General features: G+C 42.5%; 1 protein-coding gene across 1 annotated transcript; it reads right to left on the bottom strand.

Annotated features, from left to right (window-relative positions):
- Positions 1-371: 371 nt before the first annotated feature.
- On the bottom strand, positions 372-18,090 carry GRSF1 (G-rich RNA sequence binding factor 1). Its single transcript, XM_039539546.1, has 10 exons — positions 17,469-18,090; positions 15,868-16,021; positions 13,448-13,603; positions 12,024-12,170; positions 9,597-9,732; positions 6,420-6,604; positions 6,147-6,271; positions 4,482-4,617; positions 4,132-4,215; positions 372-547 (listed from the first exon to the last, which is right to left on the bottom strand). Exons 1-9 carry the CDS (start codon positions 17,919-17,921, stop codon positions 4,157-4,159), a joined length of 1,551 nt encoding a protein of 516 aa, XP_039395480.1. The 5' UTR covers positions 17,922-18,090; the 3' UTR covers positions 372-547; positions 4,132-4,156.
- Positions 18,091-23,513: the final 5,423 nt, after the last annotated feature.

Below are 23,513 nucleotides of genomic sequence, written 5' to 3'. Positions count from 1 at the left end.
AAAGGAAAGCAATAGGTAAGAGTTGTGAAACCATTACAAAATCTATTAGTAACACATTCTTACTGTGTTTTAGACTCTCTCAATGCCATGCTTTTGTATTTTCTAGGATATTTAAATTAAACAAGCGCCCAACTACCTCATAGCTTTGTAAAGTTATTGTTCAGATGGTTCTCAACTATTGCTGGAATCTCTAAACATAGGGTTCTTATCTACTAAGAACTGTTAAGCTGAATAGTAATGCAACACAAGTAGGTGATATTTCAGTGTCACAGCAACAACCTAGATCAGAACTTACCCCTGCCTGTACTGTAGCAATTATTGTACTACAAAGACAATTAATGGATTCAACCTTAATTCTGTTTTTAGACAAATTCCACAGTGTGAACACAGTTTATTGTGCGCTTTACTACACAAACCCATACTGAATAATTTTAGATACAGACTGAATTGCCTTTGAAAAAACAATGTTTATGGTTTCTTTGCTACTGAACAAGAGCAGCTGTATTCTACCTCCAAGAATGATAAGCAAACACGTTCTTGCTTCATCCTGAAAAGAAAAAGGAAAAAATGTTACGGATTTGGGTATCAGAAGCTCTCAATTGCCAAATGCTAACTTTTTCTTCCACCCCTTGTTATTTGAGAGTTCTCTACTGTACATAGCTCTCAACAAGAATGACTACAACTCTTCACTTGTGAGGAGCACTCAAAGCTTACCTAAATTAAGCCATCACTAAATAAGCAGGTTCTCTTGACAAGTCTGTGGAAGTGGAGGAGATCCAAGCACAGAGCTGATCCAAATCACGCTCTGCAAATTAACCCATTTTCAACCAGACTGCTCACCACCATGCACAGTAAAGAGATCATAGATGGTACTAAATACTCTTGTAAGACTTCACAGGAGATGTGTAGTGCAAGTGTAGAACATTTACTGCTTCCTCAAGTAACAAAAGCAGTAGTGGAGGTTGTCTTCAAGCTATGTATGGCACAAGTGTCCAGTGTGACTGCTGTGTTTGTTGATGAACACCCAACCCCCCTGATTTGAGTCCCAAAGCATTAATTCTTTATTTTTTCATTATAAAAGAGGGAGAGAAGTAAGTGTGCTGGAGGAGGAGGGGAGGAGGAGAGAGGAAGAAAAAAAAAAAAAAAAGTAACGGCATCCTTCTGGGGGGGGGGTCCACGGGGGGGGGGAGGCGGGTGCAGGCCTCCCCCCCTCCCGTTCTGCCGCCTGGGTGAGGAGGGGGGGAGGGGGGAGGGGAGGGGGAGGGTGGGCAGGGGCAGCAGCAGCGGCACGGCCTGAGCATGTCAGTTTGATCAACGCAGCAGCCCCAGAGTTGCATCCCGCCACCGATTGATCTCCGCCCCGCCACTGATTTTCTGCTCCTGCCCCCCCTCTCTCTCTCTCTCTCCTCCCTCCCTGTCCCTGTCCCCCTCTCCCCTCCTCCTCCACCCACTCTCACCTGTGTCCTTCTTTGAAATTCCGCCACGAAACCAGATCATCATTTTCATTCATGAGCTGCGTAATCTCCATAATATCTGAGAACATCTCATCTCTTTCTCCTCTCCTTTCCTTTTCTGTGCTGCCTTTGCTTGGGAGAGGGGGAGGGAGAAGGGAAAAAAAGCAAACATGAAAGGGAGATAAAGAGATTAATAAGACAGAATTTACAGAACAATGGTTACTGTTCTATACACAAAACAACTGAGCAATTATACATACCCATGTGCACATGCTTTTTCATCTTAATTTTTGACTGCTTTGCATCTCTGGCTGCTTGCATCTCACAGACACAGACACACAGGTCAGGAGGCATCAGGATTCAGCTGCGCCAAGCCTGTCTCAGTGATTACCTGCTAATCAACAACCTTCCCCCCCCCCCACCCACTGTCCGTCCGCTTGGGGGGGAAGATCCCCCGGTGAAAACAGAAAAGATCATCGCATTTCATTCCTGATTTTTAACCAGGTTATCCTGACGATATATCACTTTGCTGAGGATAAGAGAACAAGATAAAGAGGCTTCTTTTTGAATGCCAGCAGTCCCCCGGGACCACGCGCTGCTTGCTTGCACGCATGATGATACCTGATTACTTGCTACATGCATGATGCATGCAAGTGTCCTACCAGAACCAGAACAAGGATGCCTTGCCCAGAAACCTTCTGCCAAGGAGATGTCCCTGGAGGATTTCCTCTCAATCCGGACATGTTAACAAACTTTTCTAAGTAACTATACTGTCTGAAATGCATCATCCCAAGTCCTCAGCAAATCAAAATCAAAAAAAAAGCTTTAAAAAAACTGTTTGCTATTTGCAAAGCTCCTGGCTGCTGGGGGTCACGGAGTGCTGTGTGCTCTCTGCGGGTCTTCTCTTTCTTCTTTCCTTTCATCTTCCCCCCGTCTGCATAATCCCAGACATGGCAGAGATTTACCCACCCCACACAGTCAGGTGGGGGTGGGTGTGCGCAGCCTCAAAAATTGCAGCAAATGCAGCTCATGCAGCCATGTTTTTTGTTTTTTCCCCCTGACCTTCCATTTGCTTCTTTGTTTCTGTCCCTGCTGTGGCCTTTAGCAGTCATAGCCTTAGAAATTCTTCAAATTTCGATTCTCAGGAGACTGCATTGTTAACTGTGCTGATGAGCTGTGCGTGGTCACCCTGTGATGATGAGCTCGCCGCTGTGAAAAGCAAAATGAATTTCAAAAAAAAAGGGCTTTTTTTTCCTGTACCTGGCCAGCATTGCTACACGTGGCAAGGAAGATTAAAGCCTTGAAACTCAGCTAGTCCCTTACCTCCAACCTAATCAATGTACCACTTGAGAGGGTTCCATCTTCCACTGCATTTACTAGAGAGCTCAGACTAGGAAAGCGAAGGGAGGGAGAGATGGGAACCCGCTTCTATGCAGGGAATACTCAATCAAAAACAAGTTATTTAAAAAAATAAAGCCAAAATTTATATTCTGCAGAAGACATTTAAGGGAAGAATCTACAATTGTCTCTGAGCACTATAGCCGGAGGACAAACTCCCTGCAGCAGGACAGCAGCCCCAGGTGTTCACTACAGGCAACTACATTTCATCAGGTTAAATAGGCTTCAATCAGCAAAAACTTCAACTGCATATGTTAAATCTCCACCCCTTTTTCTTGGCTCAGATGATCCAAGTATCATGCTCATGCTCCTGTGGAGCATCTTGCTTTCTCCCACCTCAGTGCTAGAACAAAGCTCATGATGGTTCTCTGTCAGGTGCACTTTACATAGCAGGCTCACAGTCCATGCACAGCTACGACATGGGCTTTTAAAGGATGACTGACAAAGCCAGCTGTTATCATGAAAAGCTTTAAAAGAAATTTTCTTAAGTAAACAAATTTTGATCCAGCTTCCTCAGAATCAAGTCTGTCAAGATTGCTCCCTCCCCTACATTCTCTCATTTGCCCAGTTCCATCACCCATTATGTAAACAATGTGTCTCCCGTGTCACTAAGTAAATATGTTGAACAAGTCAGCTATTTCAAATGCAATCAAGGGTTACGAGGTTTGCTTCTCATACCACTCCACTGCTGTAGAAATGATCAATACATTTTTCAGTTACTTGGCTCACAAAAATTGGTTTCACAACTGAGAAACTTATGAGCCTAGACTTTCATTTCACCTTCCACAGGAGTCAGAGAATCAGGGGATTTGGGGGGGGGGGGTGCCCTTTAAAACCTGAATTCCAGCACAAGGTCACTGCTTAACTGGAGAGTCTGATAAATGTCTGTCCAGCTGTAAAGAGTCTGATGTACCACAGCATCCCACTCAGTTCTATCATGCTTTACTGAGTGGTGTCTAAATGAGGGCCTGATCCAACTCCATTAATGTGAAAAGAATGTTCATCAGGAATTGGGTGGGGTCCTTAGGTCAAAATATTCAAATTTGGGTGCCTGCAATAAGACATCTATGACAAATTCATTATAAATTTAGATGCTTAACTTTAAGTAGGGTTGTTTGAAAATTCTAGACTTAGATTTTGACTTTAAGCTACTTGTCTTCAATAGCTAATGTTCTGCATCCTGGCACTGTGCTATACAAGTAAGCCTATGAAATAAGGGTCAAATTGTCCATCTTTGGAAACAGCATACCAAGGAGGGGAGGATGGTTAATATACTTACCTAGTTTGGGTTTGTGCCACTGTCACTAGCAATCTTGTTTTCTTTTTGGAGATGAATTCAGGAATAATTCAATATATCTATGCTCTGGGGAATAATTACAAAATGTTTGTTTATAAAGTTTCTGAATAATAATAATAAAAAAAAGGTAAGTCTATATAGTGCATGTAACAGTCACACTGAGTAGAGTTAAACATTTCAGGCCTGAACAATTCAAGGCCTAACACTTGAAAGGTGCTCCGTACTACATGATCAGTAGACAGCCCACGGCCTGACAAGATGTTCCAGATGACTGGCACTACCGGGCTCAACAGCAATAATGCATGGCAGAAAAAGATGCAGGCATTACTTACGCACGTGTGACCTATCCTTGGCCATAGCAGCAACTGCATCTTCATGAGTCTCAAAATGTACATCTGCTTCTCCTGTAGCTTTTCCATTGGAATTATATTCCATGGTGATTTTTGCAGGTTTCAGTGGAGCAAAAAACTAAAGAAAACAAAATCTAAGTGAAAGCTCAAGTATATATGGCTAGCAGTTAAGAGTCAAACTGAAAGGTGAGATGGAGCAACAGGGAGGAGGTAAGCTATGTAGTTTAATTCTACAAGTTTATTGCAGTGGTAATAATTCAACAAATCTTGGGAACTCCTATTTGATAGAATTAAAATGTTTTACAGTTGGTTACCATTTTTAATTCCACTTCTATACAAGATTCCTTCCAGCATAAAAGTTAGCTGACCATTTTGTTACAACTTGGTTTCTCGCTATAAAGGCAATACCCAAGTTGAAATAAAATGGTGTCAGTTAAATATGATGCTGCTTAGATAAGTACAATCATTTATCTATGATCATATCTAGAATCATTTTATTCTAAAAACCTTTTAGACTAAATTTGCTAATGTGCCCCAATATGCATCACCTTGCATTGACGTATCTTGCTTGTCAGAATAAACTCCATGTTGCCTACCTCTATTTAGATGAACTGTATTCTACTTTGTTTTGAGGAAGTGCTTGCTTTTGTTTTTCACCAGAAAAAAAAAAATCATCAGCTGTATCCATTGCATAGCCATGCTTACAGCTAAACATGGGGACAAATGCTGGTTATATCGGACAAATCTTATCAAACCCTTTCAGTTTTAAAACAAGGGTTTTTGATTGATCTGTAGAGAAGTTTATTTAAAAGATCTGGCATGAACATGTACACAAGAGCACAGTCACGCACAGTGGTTTGCCTTAAGCTATTGTAAAAATCTGTTCCTATAGTTCTCTTAACAAAACACCTGCAAGATAGAATGGGGAGAAGAAAGCACAATAGTCTATTTTGTTTGTAACATCTTTACCCAAAAAATATTCTCCTAGTGAAGCTTCACGCTCTGCTGCTGCTCATGGAGTTGAAATTAGTTTTACCTTTCCCCCACGCTATGGCCTTTTGCTAATAGCAGTACTAGCTCAAATTATTTAGCACAAAACCAAGGCCTGGCAGCAATTTAGAACAGATAATTTGAACAATGCCTTCCACAATGGCACACCAACCTAGTTGAGGTGTCTAGGCTCTATTGAACCATAAATGTTAAATAAAATATGCAAGACAGAAAACTCAGCTATGGAATAACCTGTATTACAGCTTCAGATAGCACAAGCCACGTTACTTGTAACAGAGTTAGAGGATTTTTTAGGATGGGGAAGTTCACACTCCAAGGCAGAAATTATATGTACATTTACCAAAAGTTAAATTTACAGCAGTAAGTGGGGCACTTTAAGTATACGGATTTAATTAGCTATTGAACCTGTTCTACCCACCCATCCCTTGATGTCTGCGCCCACCTACCATCCCCCACAATGTGTCTGAATTTTGTCCTTCAACTCTTTAAAACATCCCTTGTTTCCACATGCAATCCACCTGGAAATTAGGCAGCATTAAAATATTTATAGCACAAAAGATTGATACTCTTCAAAGTGTAATCAGGGTTTAAATTATCACCAATGCTGTATATTCACGTGATCGTATTGTAACGTACATTTACAATGTCTTGGGCACTAGCTTGGAAAGGCAGACCTCTCAGATGGACAAAATGCAGCGGTGATGAGGTACTCCCGAATTCTGAAGCATCCCGAGGCTTTTCAATCATTTCTCTATAAGATTCTTCACAAATGAACAAAAGCAGTATTAGTACTTGCAACATTACACTCTTCCATAAAAACAGTTTGTATGCATGTGTACATGGTGCAGACAAAAGCAAGAGTATATGCCAAGGTGCTTCAAAGAACAAATGCAACAAGCAAGAACTTACCATTTTCTTTTTCACTTTCACAAGCTGTAGTCAGTCCTAGGGGCTGACCCAAATCATTTTCTTCAAAGACTGATTCTGATTCTTTTATCAGTTTAGTAGTTGGATAAGTATTCATCTTCTTCCCCCTGTACAAACCGCTATGGGTTCGAACTTCACTCCTCCTACTTGGAAATATTTCTATATATCTAGATTTAAAAGGAAAAAGGATTACATGGTAATGTTCAATTACTTTCAAGTGCAGTGCTATCACAGTTCCCACTGGATGCTGCTCTGTGGGAGTTCGAAATCACGCAACACAACTTGCAACTACCCTGAGATTCATTAAGCAGCAGAGATTTCTGGACCATCATCTTAAAGCTAAGTTTTCAATTGCACCTAGTAAGCCTGACTCTGCAACTTAAAATGAACCTTTTAAAGCTTTAGAAACTACTTGCCGCTTCTCCAGAGTAAATCCAAAATGGTCACAGTGATTTCAAGTGTTAATGGGATTCTAAAACCCTGCAATTGATTCTATGTAGCCACTTGAATGGTCTTAACATTTGCAGCATTCCTACAGACCAGTTCAGTACTAAAAATAGCAGAATAAGTTAGGAAAGCATGAAGAAGAAAATGTCATGATCAATACATAACAAGCACAGTTCCAAAGAGCATGAGATGAACCACTTTCTTCAGCTGATATAATTGCAAGCGTGGTGCTCCAATGGCATGCACTGATTTCATACATGTAAATTTCATTAAAGCTTTCAGCACAGTCTTGCCTAGAATTAAAAAGTTTAGCTAGAAACACTGAGGTTTTGATACAAAACTGGTTGGGCCATAAACAGTGTAATTGCAAAGGATCCAGAATCAAATTAATCAGGGTAAAAGATGCAAGCATAAGATGGACAAGTGTCTTATCCTAACTGAAATCTACTGTAAAATTACAGCCCTCATCCTTCAATGAACAAATGCACCAACATTGGACCTCTCAGTGTCCCTCCTTACATACTTCTCTACCTGAATAAAACCATCAAAAGGCCCTAAGCAAGCCTTTTAACCATTCTGGGTCTTTAAATCTTACAAGCTATTAGGTACCATGCAATCCAAGGTACTAAGTCCTAGAGCAGTTAAATGGGAGTGCTGAGATCAGGAAAATGGCAATCAAATGTGCTGAGCCCCTTCAGAAGGGCTTCTAAGAGACAAAGAATATTCAGGAAGATGAGGAACCCAGAGATAGCCCCAGGGACATTAGGAGCCATCAGAGAAGAGACCATCCACATTTCTGTGCAACAGTCATGATAATAAAAGCCAAATAGAACATCAATTTGGTGTGGACAAGATCTTTAGTCTACAGTCTCGTAAATGGAGTCTACTTCAGTGTTTAAAAGGACGACAACTTAATTCAGAACCAAAATGTACGTTTTGGTGCATAAATCCCAGTGGATCAGCACTGTACCGGTGCAGGAAAACAAACCATCTAGTCTATTTTCAGTGGCTAAACCGAGAGATGCAAGATGCATGGACAGTGGAAAGTCACTTAGAATGTCCTTTCTCTTTTAGTAATTTAAGGTCTATTAGATGTAACACAAGGAAATATTAAAAAGGAAGAACAATTAATTATTGAAATGTAGATTATACAAAATTAGTCTCATAGACTCAGACTTTAAGGTCAGAAGGGACCATTATGATCATCTAGTCTGACCTCCTGCACAATGCCGGCCACAGAATCTCACCCACCCACTCCTGGAACAAACCCCTAACCTATGTCTGAGTTACTGAAGTCCTCAAATCATGGTTTGAAGACCTCAAGCTGCAGAGAATCCTCCAGCAAGTCGGGGCTCAAGAACAGAGTGGAAGATGATTGCCAGGGAGCCCAATCTTTAAAGAACTGAGTGAAAATGAATGGGGTAACAATTTAGATAAATAGAAGGGTTCAGAAAAACAGACCAAGATGAACTGCAACATCAAGGCACACTAATAGGGCCCCATTTATATGAAAGGGGAGAAGTTATCACAAAATAGCCTAGGCCTCTAGGTAGGTTACCCTGTTATTAAGAACCTAATTAAATCCTTATTTGGTCCTGTTCACACAGGCTGGACCAAACAGTATTTAAAGTTGGCCCCAACAGTGTTTAACCACAATTGCTAAATTAGTCTGTTCCTAGTTATAGTTGGGGATATAGAAAGCAGTAATGTGAAGAAAAATCTAGGGGAGAGAACGGATGAGGGATGTCAAATTAGAGGCTATCAGTATGCCGAAACTACAAAAAGAAAAAAGCTGTTATCCTGGGCTGTGTTAGTAAGGATTTTATATGTAACGACAGAGGCAACAATCCTATGTTGGTGAAGCCATGCTCAGTATTGTATACAATTAAGATCTCTTCATTACAGATAACTGACACAGTGCAGGAAATGCAAAGGAGAGCAAAGACGCTCGAGGTTTTAGCATATATTATTTACAGGTGAAAATAAGGTAACATAAAACCCAGAGAAAGGTAGCTATGACAACCATCTACAAATACTAAACAGAAGGAAAATGAAATATGTTAAATATTAGGAAAGAATTTTGATAGAATATACTTGTCAAGCCATGTTCTAATTGAAGGGGAAGCAGACACCTCCCAGTTTGTTACTCCTCCCTCTTGATACTGTCTGGATACCTCTGACAGGGATGACTCAGACCGCTTTAGAACATGTTTTTTATTTGGCATGCACCAGATTCCACCTAATTGCAGGCATCAAAAAAACTGCCTTGGAAAGACTATCCCAGCCCAGCAGATGCTTTACCCATCCTCCTGCAAATTATTCCATAATGTTCTCATTTAAATTAGATGGGCACTGTTAAAGCCAGAATCCCAGATTATTGCAGAGTAATGGACTACATGTCCCAGAGGCTTCTTTCCCCCTTCACTGTCTATGAAACATCCAATTCCCTTAAGAATTCTAAATACTACATCAAAAAAATCTCACCAAGTCTCCACTCTGCACAAAATGTTTCAAACGACACTCAAGCTAGCATGTATGACTGGGGAAAAGCAAGGACGGAGAGTGAAAGAGCATACTGTTGAGCAATTTGGAACAAAGGTAGACAGTTATGTTTGTTCACTGTTTATGTCCACAAGCTTTAAGTTATTCTGTATCCTTAGATTAAAATCATAATGTACACAAACACTTAGTTAACCACACTGAAACACATACCGGTTCCCAATTTCCTCCTTATGCTTTAACAAGGCTTGATTTGCCATTTCTGGTGCGGCAAACTGCACAAAAGCTTCTCCTGTTTTCCTTCTTCCTCTCTGATCCATGACAAAAGTCATCTCAACTATATCCAAACCTTTAGGGGGGGAAAAAAAGCATTTTCTATGTGAGCTGTAGCATGTGCAGTCTTCCTTCTCTTGTTTAAATAGATGAAACCGTACCTACTTCTGAACTGACAGTTCAAGTCACCCTGAATAGAACTGATCAAATACTGAATGTTTTGGATTTTTTTTTAAACTTATTCCTTTTCTACCTTTTCCTTGATTTGTACATAAATTTTACTTTTATATGAGCTTTACTCTCTGAAATGTTGGTCTGCCTGAGTTTTCAAAGGGAAAATAAGTGACTACTTATTCTCTATGACTACTTCAATTCTCTACATTCTTCCGTTTAGGGTTGGTTGTTTAAGGACAGAGGACCTAAAGCACATGAACAAGTTATCCCTACACTACAGCTGGCAGGTGCTCAGCTGAAAGGAACAGTCTTATTCTCAATTTCTAGCAGCCCACATAGAAGTCAGGGGAAGTATTCAACCATACTTAAATTATGATTAATCATTTTTCCAATGTGCAATCCTTTCTGCCACACTCTAGAGAAGCCAGAGATACAATAATCATGATGTCTGACAGACCCTAGAGCTTCTAAAACTCCACACTATCTCTAAGCCAAGGCTTGAAATGGACCAGGTTGGGCTGAGTTGCTCACCTGATTCCCCCCCACCCCCCCCCCGAGGGCAGTCATCTTGTTCTCCATTATATTCGTTAACTACGATATCTAACTGTTATAACTTTAAACACATTCTGTTCATGTTTTGAAGGTGAGACAGCAACATCTGCCTGAGTTTGCAGACAGCCTGAAACAGTGGCTCTGAGAATGTCACATTCATCTCAACCATGTGTTAACTAAGATGCCTAGTGAGGATCATTTAAATATCAACATTGTTAACTATTTCAATGCTCAAACTACATTAGAAAGGAGTGATGATATTATGAAGAGGTGCACAATATACCGTCAGTGACATTTCATTTTGGCACCATTTTATCTATTCTGTGCCTTAACTTTTGCATCTTATTTTCATCCTAATCTTGGCTCTACAAAGTGGAAGCCAATCCTGCAGAGCCCAGAAGGGAAGCCAACTCTCTCTGCAATCAGCGTGGGCCAACCCTCAGCAGCAGAGTTCTGTACTGCTTTAGTGCTGGGCATGCATCCCAAGTCCTAATGGTGCTGCTCCTCCCTCTTCTAGAAGCTGTCGGCAGAATTTGTAACTGCTGCGCTGTTGCCGTCCTCTCAGCCCAGATTCTGAAGCTTTTCTTCACAACTATGAGGATGCCAGAGCAGCAGATGTGGAGTTGCTGTGTATGTGTGTGTTAACAATACTGTAGGTGACCTAGTGACTGGGATAGACTGTGTAACTATAGTAGGGCTAGTGAAAGGTTTATTATACACCTATACTGGTTTAATTCAGCGAGGGCACATCCCAGCACATGCTGGAAAGACAGCAGGAAAGATACTGGCTTCAAGGAAACAACCTTGTGTTTCCTACAGAGCTGCAAGGCTTGTTTTACCACGGCTGGGAGCTAAAAGATCAAAGGGTTATAAACTGTTAAAAAATGACTTGGCAGCTGTGTAGGAGGGTGATCAGAAGACTGAGCAGGATGACACACTGGCTGAAGTAAAGAGGTGAACTGGTTTGTGAGTTAAGGGCAGAGACTGCCATGTAGGGGTGTGAGCAGGAAGCTTAGACCTGTCAGTATCCCCATGCAGAAGGTTGTCAGACAAGTGTGCAGTCGGTTTATTGTTTTAAGATCTTTTTCTCTGAAATGCTTCTGGTTTCCTATTCTCTGCCTGTGACACACAGTCGTTTAGTCTCTTGTGGAATGTAACATTTTGGTCTCATTTTGGTTGTTAGGTTTAGCATACCAGTGCTGGCGGCCTGTGATACACAGGAGGTCAGATGAGATGATCTGGTGGTCTCCTCTGGCCTTAAACTCTGTGAAACCGTTTGCTTTAAGAAGGCTGTCTGGTCACAGCCCTTGGAGGGAAGAAGGCAGCAGGTTCTGAATTTAAATCGGACCTGCCAAGTTAATCATGGTTAGTACCCGGGGACTGCGGCCAAAGGCTCGGTGTGAGAGTGGGAAAACTGTGTGATGCCACCAAGCCTGAGAAGGAATGCACTCAGACCAGGATGGGTTAGAAGTGCAGTTAGCCCAGAAATTGAGACAGCCAGAAGTATTAACATGTCCTGTAGACAGCATGAGATGATATCACCATATTGCACTTGAGAATTTATACAACTCAAATTTACATCAGCTAAGCAGAAGATATTATTTAGAAGATGTTAGCTGAAAAGAAAAAGTCTTAAGTCACCTGCAAAGAACTCTGAAATGTCTGCTTCAGTACAACTGTAAGGAAGGCCTCTCAGGCGTACAACTCCATCATTAACTGCAGGGGATGATGAACTGGACTGCAGACTCTTCAATATGGCATCTACATCTTCATTGTGTATTTCAAAAACTGCAAAGAATACAAGACAAGATTAGACTGTATATTTTCCTTTGCACCCCAACTCCTACAAAGTCACCCTGAAGAAACATTCTTTTCTTGGTTTTGGGCTGAAGCAATATGATTCTTTCAACTTTAACTGGAGTTTTTGCTTGGGTTTCCTGAGAAATGTTTATGACTTGCTATGTGATGGGGAAAGGCATCACCTTCGAACCTGCAAGCCACACAGCAAATGATAGATCTTGTAGTGTGGGAGTGGGGATGGCTGAGTGGGGTCACAGGGGCAGATGAAGACAGGAGCAGCTATGCTTGGCTGAGTGAAGGTGCAGGACTACATGAGAAATGTGCAGAGATGCCTGGTTGAATGGGGAGTGGCAGTGCAGGAAACACAGGGGACGGGCAGATGTGCCCTGACTGAATAGAGTGGGGGAGTGCAGGGACACACGGAGAGAGGGGCCTGACTGAATGGGAGAGGCTAAGGATCAGCCAGAGAGTCTGCATGGGGGAGGCTCAGCAACCCCTTAACAACTCCTCCCGGCTCCTAAACAACCCAAAATCCTGTTCCATACTTCTCCCACCCACACCTAACAACTCTCAGGTTCACTCCCAGGCTTCTTTCCAGCAATTACTTCTCTCCCTTGGCTCACCCATCACGCTTGACTCCCTCAAGCCTTTGCATTGTTTCTGAGGGATGCAGGAAATACGTTTCTCTATGCTAGTTTAAATGAATTACTCAACGTTCTGTATTAATATACCTAGTAACGAAACTATTGGTCAGAAAACATCTCCTGAGTCTTTTTTTGTTGTTGTCTGTATTGTTACAGACACTTGCTGACAGGTATTTTGAAATAAACTACCAAAATAATTGAAAATGGCATGATTATATTGTGTTATTTTGACAAATAAAATATGTAGAATTCTGCAGAATTTTAAAATATGGTGCGCAGAATTGTTGGGTGCAGAATTCCCTGAGGATACATAATGCACTGCAGCCATATGAACGCCACGACACAGTAATATCTTTAGTTTTGCTCCAAAATATTCTTTGCCTGTTTTAATACACCTCTATCCCAATATAACACAACCCGATAGAACATGAATTCGGATATAACATGGTAAAGCAGTGCTCAGGGGGTGGGGCGGCTGCGCACTCCAGCGGATCAAAGCAAGTTCGATATAATGCAGTTTCACCTATAACGCGGTACGATTTTTTGGCTCCTGAGGACAGCGTTATATCGGGATAGAGGTGTATATGTAGGTTACTTTCAAAACAGATAGATTAAACGTACCTTCCACATACCGCTGACCCATATATTTCCGGTGCTTTTCTAAGGCATTCTGCACATCCTGTTCTGACTCTAGTTCAATCAAAGCATCTCCTCTGCGTTTGCCATCCCTGTTTAAAAGGAAGTGTATCCCACTCTCGCCATTTCGAATCCTGCAGTCTAGAAAGTTACACACAAAAGATACAGTTAAGGAAACAGCACAATATTGATTTATTGTGTTTCTTCCTTACCATAATCTGCTGATCCAATTGAAACTTAACATTCTGATCTTATATAAAAATTTCACCTAAGCAGCACACTACAGTGTATCAAACACAGGACAGTAAATGCCATTATGTAGAGATATAGATATCTCCACAATCACACAACTAGGATCATACACTGCCTTAATTTCAACTGGTTATCAATTTAAGGCCTTGATCCTACAATCTGTTCTAAACAGGTGAGCATTTATACCCAGGTGGAGTGCCATAGAAGCCGGCAGAGCTCTGCATGGATGCAAGGATCTCCCCACTTGGATCAGACTGTAGCATCAAGGCCTTACCTGGTTGGCAAATTTTTATTTTTTGTGTTTGTAATTCAAATAATTTGAGTGTATTTTAAAATACAACTAAAAATAAAGTTAAATGATTTATTTGTACTAGACCTGCCAATTAAGCACAATTAACTCATGCGATTCACTCAATGAATTGCGATTTAAAAAAATTAATCGCAGTTTTAACTGAACTGTTAAACAATAGAATATGAATTTATTAAATATTTTTGGATGTTTTTCTACATTTTCAAATATATTGATTTCTATTAAAAACACAGAATACAAAGTGTAAAGTGCTCACTTTATATTTATTTTTATTACAAATATTTGCACTGTAAAAATAGTTTTTCAATTCACCTCATACAAGTACTGTAGTGCAATCTCTTTATCATGAAAGTGTAACTTATAAATGTAGATTTTTTTTTTGTTCGTAACTGCACTCAAAAACAAAACAATGTAAAACTTTAGGGCCTAAAGTCCACTCAGTCCTACTTCCTGTTCAGCCAATCGCTAAGACAAACAAGTTTGTTTACATTTACAGGAGATACTGCTGCCTGCTTATTTACAATGTTACCTGAAAGTGAGAACAGGCATTTGCGTGGCACTTCTGTAGCCGGCACTGAAAGGTATTTACATGCCAGATATGCTAAACATTCTTATACTCCTTCATGCTTCAGCCACCATTCCAGAGGACATGATTCCATGCTGCTGATGCTCATTAAAAAAAATACATTAATTAAATTTGTGACTGAACTCCTTGCAAGAGAACTGTATGTCTCCTGTTCTGTTTTACACGCATTCTGCCATATATTTCCTGTTATAGCCATCTCAGATGATGACACAGCACATGTTTATTTAAGAACACTTTCACAGCAGATCTATAAAACACAAAGAAGGTACCAATCTGAGATTTCTAAAAATAGCTACAGCACTTGACCCAAAGTTTAAGAATCTCAAGTGCCTTCCAAAATTTGAGAGGGATGAGGTGTGGATCATGCTTTCAGAAGTCTTAAAAGAGCAACGCTCCGATACAGAAACTACAGAACCCGAACCACCAAAACAGAAAATCAACCTTCTGCTGGTGGCATCTGACTCAGATGATGAAAATGAACATGCATCGGTCCGCTCTGCTTTGGATCGTTAGCGAGCAGAACCTGTCATCAGCGTGGACACACGTCTTCTGGAATGGTGGTTGAAGCACAAAGGGACATATTTACGTGCCAGATGCACTAAAGATTCGTATCTTGCAACAGTGCCATGTGAATGCCTGTTCTCACTTTCAGGTGACACTTTAAACAAGAAGCAGGCAGCATTATCTCCTGCAAATTATAACCAAGCTTGTTTGCCTAAGTGATTGGCTGAAGTAGGACTGACTGGACTTGTAGGCTCTAAAGTTTTACATAGTTTTATTTTTGAGTGCAGTTATTTTTTGTACATAGGTCTACATCTGTAAGTTCAACTTTCATGATAAAGAGATTGCACTACAGTACTTTGGTGAATTGAAAAATACTAATACATTTCTTTTGTTTTTTACAGTGCAAATATTTGTAATAAAAATATAAAGTGAGCACTGTGCACTTTGTATTCTGTTATATTTGAAAATATACAAAACATCCAAAAATATTTAAATAAATGTATTCTATTAACAGCACGATTAATAGTGATTAATTTTTTAATCATAATTAATTCTTTTAATAGCTTGACAGACTTAATTTGTACCGTTATGAGACAGAGAGAGACTGAACACAGAATAAATAGCTCCACCATATCAAATACTTATAAATATGTAACTGAACAGTAAACACAGGATTTGTGTTTTGGAGTCAATCATTAATATTTAAAAACACATTCAACCACATCACATCTCGTACAAAACCAGATATTATACCAGCGAAAAAGCTAAGCACATCTTCAACAGTGCAAGAGTATGGCAATCCTTGGGCTCGGATAAGAAACACATCATCTTCCTCTCCTGTCTTGGATGGAGTTGGTTCATACTCTGAGAGTGGAGGATACTCATCTTGAAATGAAGAACTTGAATCCTTTGAAAAAAGAGGAGAGTATTATTTTTTAAAATAACAGCTGCTCAACTACTTGTTTCAGTAATAGTTCCCTTCTGTGTTAAAACTATTAAATGAATATTGTGCTGGCTATCACCAGCAGTTCAGAGAAATAAACAGAGATAAAAACAGTCTATTAGATTACCCAGTCAAACTGTAGGATTGCTCCTAATAAAGACTTTTTTCAGTCCCAGTAGTAGTAAATGACAAACAAAAAGAACTATATCTTAAAGTCTGCTTTTCAGGGTCTCCACCACAGATAATGCCTAATGACTGAGAGGTGCCCAAAATCTTTGGAAGAAAAGGGAAAACGACTTGGATCATTCATATTCTGTTACAAACTCAAACACAGACCCAGTTTCTGTGAAAAATTCACTATATTTTACTTTCTTTTTTAAAGATTAAACATAGGATTGAAAAGTCCACACCCTCCTCACTGAAAGGATGGAAGGAATAGTGAAATCAATGAGCTAAGCAGGTAATGAGAAACTTAATTTTAGGTATCCTGAGCCAGTTGCCTAATGGCAACAGGATACCCAAGACTTTCCTCTGAAAACCATTTATGCCATGCTACAAATCTAGCATAACTGGGCACTTAATCATTAAAAAAAAAGGGTCATTACACAAATCTCAGTATTCAAGAAATTAGACACAATACAGGAAAAAACCTGTATACAACAGTTCACAGTCATTTTTACAGAATAGCAGCATTGTAGAGAAGTTACTTATACAAAAAAAGTCTGTGGCTTCTAATTTGCTATCTTGACAAGACACTGGGTATTTAACACCTCAGATAAGGAACATCCTCCCCGCCAAGGCATGATGGAGAAGGCAACAGAGGTGACCTTCAATACTGGGCAAGGGAGTTCTCCCAAGAGTGACAGGAGTTTCTTCTTAACTCTATAAGGGCTCCAATAAATGGATTTTTCACTGACCTCCTGGGTATAAACAGAAGCAGTGGCCAATAAAGATTAGAGGGGAAATACAGGAACAAGAACATGAGGGGGGAAAAACAGCCTCTCTCCTCTGGATAATCTTCTATCACCCACAGACTGGGTGCCAGGGAGAAGATAGTGACCCCAGTTAGTGAGAGATTGCCCCTAGTGACTCTAGAGAAAGGGGAGTTGATGGAAAAGGGAATGACCCCCCCCAGGCTAGGGATGGGAGCCCCCCTGCAGACTGAAGAGATGGGAACAGATTTAGAGGGACTTGGGCAGAGATCTGGGGGCAGGGGAACACCCACAAGATCGGCCAGAGATTGGGGGTCAGGGTCACTCGGGGGGGGGCAGTTACCCTCCCTTTGGGGTCCCCCCGAGATTTGAAGGGGGAGGGGGCAGGCCAGCGGCCCCTTTGGGGACCCCCTCCAAGGTGGGGGGAGGATCCCCGGGGAAGAAGGTGCGGGCCGAGGGGGAGGTGGGGGGCGCCCTACCTGGCCGTAGCTCCGCCCCGGGTGGGCCTGGTGCAGCAGCGGGCCCCGCAAGGCCCCGAACCCGGGCCCGGCCGGGCTGGGCAGGCTGCCGGCGGCCACCGCCACTTGCAGGCCCCGGCTCTGCGCGGCCGCCGCCCCCAGCAGCAGCAGGAGCCGGCGGCGGCCCGAGAGGCCGGAGGCGGAGGCCGCGGCGGGGCGCAGGGGCAGGCAGGCGGCCCCCGTGCGCTGGCAGCTGCTGCAGCTACAGCCGCAGCCCCGGAGCAGCGCGCCCAGCACCCAGCGCGTCCCGGCCATGGGCGGCGGCGAGGCGAGGCGGCGGCGGGGGCGGAGCAGGCCCGGCACATGCGCTGCTGCGGGGACACCAGGCGGCCCGGGGCGGGCGGCTCCGGCTCCGCCTCCCCTTCCCAGGAGGCCCTGGCGCGGGGGCGCGGCGGGCCCCGGCCTGGCCTGCATGGGGTGCGGGGCCCGGCCTGGGCTGGGGGCTTAGCGTGTGGGGCTGCCCCGGGCGGGCTGGGTTCGGCCCCTGCGGTGACACTGGGGCTGGGAGCGCTCGGCCACACGGGGGTGTCGTGCCGGGTAACTCCCGGTGTGGACGCTCCAAGCCGGAAGGAGAGAGAGACACACACGCACGCATACACCCCCCACCACCCACACAGTCGCTGAAACCCCTGGCGAAAAGACCTCGACTAGACAGAACAAAGGCAGGGTTAGGGCTTGTCTGCACCTGGGGCTAGTCGGGAGCAGAGGCTCCCCCCCGAATAAGGGAGCCTGGTCGCCCTTTAGCTTAGTGCGCTTTGAAAGAGGGAGGCGGTGTTCCCTAGTGGGTAGAGCACTGGGCGAGACTCAGGACACCTGGGTGTTGTCCCCGGTTAATCCACTGGCCTGGTGGGTGACCAAGGGGCTTCACCTCCCTGTGGCTTAGTTTAACAATACCCATCTCCTTTGTAAAGCACATTGAGCTCTACTTAAGAGCAAGGTGGTGTTATAATAGCTCATATATCCATCTTGCAGGTGAGTAAACTGAGGCATAGTGTGCTTGGGTAGCTTTTCTAGGCTCAAACAGTGAGTCTAGCGGAGGTGGGAAAAGAACCCATGTCCCTGCCTTAATCATTTAACCATGTTGTCATCTCCCATTTAAATTATAGTTAGTTCCTGTTTTCCCTTCTAAAACACTGTTTCCTGTTTTGAAAAGCTTGGTCACTAAGGCAAAAGAAATTATGCAACTAACAGGGTGAAGGCAGCAGGAAAAAGTTTAATTGTGTCAAATTAATAAGGCCTGATCTACACTAGGAAATTAGCTCAGTATATAAATTTGTTAGTCTCTAAGGTGCCACAAGTACTCCTGTTCTTTTTGTGGATACAGACTAACATGGGTGCTACTCTGAAATCGTACATTAATTTGGGGTGTGAAAAATCCACACTCCTGGCAATACAGTTAAACAGACCTAACCTCTGGTGTAGACAGCAATAGGTCAACAGGAGAATTCTCCTCTCAGGGAGGTAGAATTCCTATGCTAACAGGAAGAGCCCTTTCATCAATGCAGGTAGTGTCTTCACTGAAGTGTTGCAGCAGCATAGCTGCCCCACTGTAGCCCTTTAAGTGTTACTCCTGAGAACATTCGGTGCAAAAAAATATATAAATTCTGCACATAGTATTTTAAAATTCTGCAAATTTTATTTGTCATATATATGCGGAGGCTCCAGCATGGCATTAGGGAGCACAGGCCACTGGCTGCACAGAGATGGGAGATCATTGTGCAGCTTCCCCACCCCGGGACATGGACTCAGTGGTGAGGCTGCACCAAAACTAATACAGCACAAGGGCTGGGCCTGCCCCAGAAACATCCCAGGGCCCTGCCCCTCTGTGCCAGGTGCATCAGGTGTGGGCAGGGAGGGGCTTAGCCTGGGGGGAATCCAGTTGTGGGTTGAGAGGGTTCTGTGTGGGGCAATCTGGGTGCGAGTGGCTCCGTGGGGGAATCGGGGGTGTGTGTGTCTAGGTGCAATGGTAATGGGACTCTGCAGAGGGGTCCAGATAAAGATGGTTGGAGCTCAGCAGGAGAGGTCTGGGGGGAGGGATGGAGCTCAGCAGGGGGGTCTGGGTGTGGGGAGCTCAGTGGGAGGTCCAGATGCAGGGGGAGTGAGGCTCAGTGGGGTGGGGATACAGGTGCAGCCGGTTGGGGCTTGGTAGGGTGGGGATCTGGGTATGGGTGGCTTGTTGGGGTGGTCCAGGTGCAGGGGGAGTGGGGCTTGTCGGGGGGTCCTGGGTGTGTGTGGGGGGGTGAGGCTTGTCAGGAGGGTCTGGGTATGAGGGGGTCTGGATGCATGGGGGTTGGGCGGATGGGGGAGCAGCTCCCTGTACAGTGATCCCTCCCCCTACAGCTGAGGAGCAATGGGTGCAGGAAGTGTGTGTGTGGGGGGGGGAAGTTTACAGAGCTTTCTACAGCTGGGAGGAATTTGGGGGTGGGTCTGACATAGTCCTGAATCCCATGCAGGGGAAGAGGAAGTCCCATCCTCCCCAGCTCAGCCGGGTCTTCCCCAGTCTTGCCTCCTGCCCCACAGTGTTTTACTTCTCTGCCAGATGCCTTGTGTGCCCAAAACATACTGCTGGGGAGGGTTGTTTGACTGCTCTTGTGGCTTCCCTTTGCTTCCCCATCAAAAAGTCATTTTTCTGCGAGTAAGCAAAGAAATCTGCAGGGGACATAAATTCTGCACATGTGCAGTGGCGCAGAATTCCCTCAGGAATAAAGTGTGAACAAGCCCTAAGATACATGTGTCCTGTTGGGTTGATAAATGGGTATCTCAGGACCAATTAGGGTTAAGATGTAAATGAAGGCTTGTTCAGTTACAACATTAAACGGTCAGGTGTGATTCAGGGTTTCATGTGGAGTTATTGTAGGCTTACTCCCATTGTAATAACCACCATTACAATTTTTTAAACTTTTTATTAAAAAAAGACACCGAAGAAGAAGGATAAACAGTTAAAGTATTTGGAATGTAAAGCATTAATTTGTATTTTATTTTATTTTATTTATTCCTTATGCCCTCTCCCTTAAAGGAGTACATAGAGAAACCCACCACCACCATTACACTTGAGAGTCTTTTACATGGTATTAATTGGTATTAAAGACAGTCCTAACTCCTTGTTTTATTATTATTTTTTTGGTCGGGTGGTGAGAGAAAAGGTTACTTTAGATGGCATAGAACCGCTGCTGTTGTTCCTTTAAGATGAGACAAGCATACAATAGGGGAAATAAAAGAATAATAGAATGCAGCTTCTGTTTCTGGTACTGACTTTCACTTACATCCTCGCTGTTGGAGTAATACAGGCCCAGCTCACTGTCTGATCAGCCACTCTGTGACCTGGGCATTGGGCTATTCAGGCGATTGCTGTTAGCTGGCCTTTCTGGTCACAGGCTCACAGCAGTGTTGAAAAAGGTGGAGTTATCTTGGCCAAATAAGCCAAATTTTTATCAGTCCGAGGCAAAAAGAAAGAATGAAGAAAAGAAAAAAGGTAGGAAAGGAAAATGACACATGAGGGAGGATATGACACCAGGACCCTAAGGCTCACATGCAAGGTTGTCAGGATTTAGCCAAAGCTGGTGATGTTCTCTGGTTTTCCCTCTCTGACCTACTCCGGTAAGGATTCTTTCAGAATTGGAACTGTGAAGACCCACCCTGTCATGGTGGATCCCAGGCTTCCAGAAGATGGTGAGGGTATTGGCAGCCATGATGGTGAAGCTCACGCCTTTCAGTCTCACATGCCGCCACTTCTATCTAGTGCAACCCCAGATAAAGAAGGGGAGGCACCCTCTCCCATTAAAATTAACCAATCAAAACATTTTGGTGATTTAAACTGTAAACACTTTCTCCCGTTTCTAGAATCAGCTTGTTATGCCAATGCATGACTTTACCAGGAGCCTTGAAGGCCCCTTATCGCCATTCTTTGAAAATAAACAGCCCATTTTGTACCAATCTATTTCTCTCCTAATTTTTGCTCATATTTATAAACAATTTTATGTAATAGGATGAGTTGGACTTTTGTTACCTTGGACAATAGTCCTCTCAAATTTATTGGATTTTGGACACAAGAAGCCACATATATGGATTTGCAAAGGGGCTTCAGCCCAGCTTTTAAAGCTGAGCCTGTTGTTTTTAATGTTCAAGTTTCAACATGTGCCAAACCTAGGTTTGCATTCATAATATGTATTTGAATATGCAGACCCAAGTTTTGCATATACAAAAACTTGAGTGCAGAAACTTTGCAGGTACAATTGTAGAAGCTGCTTTTGACAGTTTGGCCTATAACATAAATCAGCTTCCAGGCCAGACAGCTTTTCTCTGCATAACTAGATCGTTGAGCTCACTGACTGGCCGTGCTAGATAGATTTTATTTTCATATAGAGAAATTGTTCTTGAAGATTTCTCAACTGAGTAGGACAAATGGTGTATGCACATCTGTTTTCACCCATCTTGCCTTCAACATATCGGTTCCTCCACTGATGTGAAGAATATCTATATGGGTAGTATCCCACTCAGAACCCATGTTGCAGCTTTCAGAGTGTCTGCAAGATTACCTTTAGGAGGCAACAGTTTGTTGGCAAAACAGCCTATAAGCAATATATGACAATGATTTCACATGTATTATCGCCTTAATGTGACACTGATATCTTCCAGGCATCACTGTGACTCCTGTAACAAAACATTTATATGTAAATATGAATGTATTTATGAAGCAAAGACCCTACACCCAGGATAAGAAAAAGGTTCATTACATATGTCAAATGCACCTTGTATTTATTTATTCGTCAGAAACCCTGGTTAAGAAAGCCTATCTGAAAAAGGAAATCTGTTATAAGTATATCTGAACTTTGCCGTCAATATCATATTTGATTAAGGATTTAGAGGATTTATATTTCTAGGAAGACAGCGTATTGTTAATTGTTAACTATGTTATTGGTAGCAGAGTTGTGTGTTAAAAATTACTTACACAAATTCTTGTTTTCTGTAGCCTGAGATGCAGAAAGAAGAAAAGTCTTGAACAAGTCATGCGTCAGAACAGGTGCTACTCTTCCAGTAGGATACTCTGTGTATCACCTTACCAAAGCACAATTGTTGCCTTCAGTATAGTCATAAGTGATTTGTTTTACTTTAAATTATTCAGGCAATGGGGTTTCCATGATTTTTCTTAGGAGACTATTCTAATAGCCTAACCTGCAAACCCTGTACATATGTAGTATCATATTTTGTGCCTACTCTGGGCTACCATTGAACGATACTGCAAAACATCCATCACTGAGACTCAGCTGCATGAGGGAATAAAATCTGCATGAACCCAGGCAAAGGAACTCCATATCACAAACACTGTGGTGATCTCTGGAGAAAGCTCCCACACTTATCTCAGAGATGCATATTGTTAGCACGTCAGAAAGTAGGAGCCACACATAGCATGGTACACGAAATCCATGGGATGCGTTGGAGGTAACAAATGACCCTATTTATTATTCTTCCTAATACCCAGCTGTAACTGGACATGCTCAGATTGAAGAAGTGTCCTACTTCTGGTTGGGGGTGAGGATTATGTCCCATCACACAATCTTTTGTAATTCCTAGGGTAAAAAATCACTTATTCATGCTTTGCTTGTTTGTTCAGGATTTGATTTAGTACATGAAAATAACTCTAGAGGTACTGACCATGGAGTCTGTCAGATATCCACCTGTAAATATTCAGTTATCATATTAATCCATCATCTAGGTATCCATTCCCCTGGAGACAAATACCATACATTAATCAGGAAAACAATACACCTGCTAAAAAACCACCTTGTTATATACTGTAGATTTCATCCAAGATGTAGGGTACAATATTCCTGGCATTAATGTACTGCATTATATTAGTTGCAGAAGTGAATGTTGTGATTAAACATTGTTTTCCTCTCACAATACACCTTAGAAAGTATATATTTATTATAATTTTAAGCATATTTTTGTGCTACGAGCACCAAATGAATTAATGTTTATCAGTGAATAGAACCTGGAAACTTTCAT

This window comes from Mauremys reevesii, linkage group 5 (genome assembly GCF_016161935.1).
Source record: "Mauremys reevesii isolate NIE-2019 linkage group 5, ASM1616193v1, whole genome shotgun sequence".
In the NCBI taxonomy this organism is placed as follows: domain Eukaryota; kingdom Metazoa; phylum Chordata; order Testudines; family Geoemydidae; genus Mauremys; species Mauremys reevesii.
This window is presented reverse-complemented; position numbering and strand designations above follow the sequence as displayed.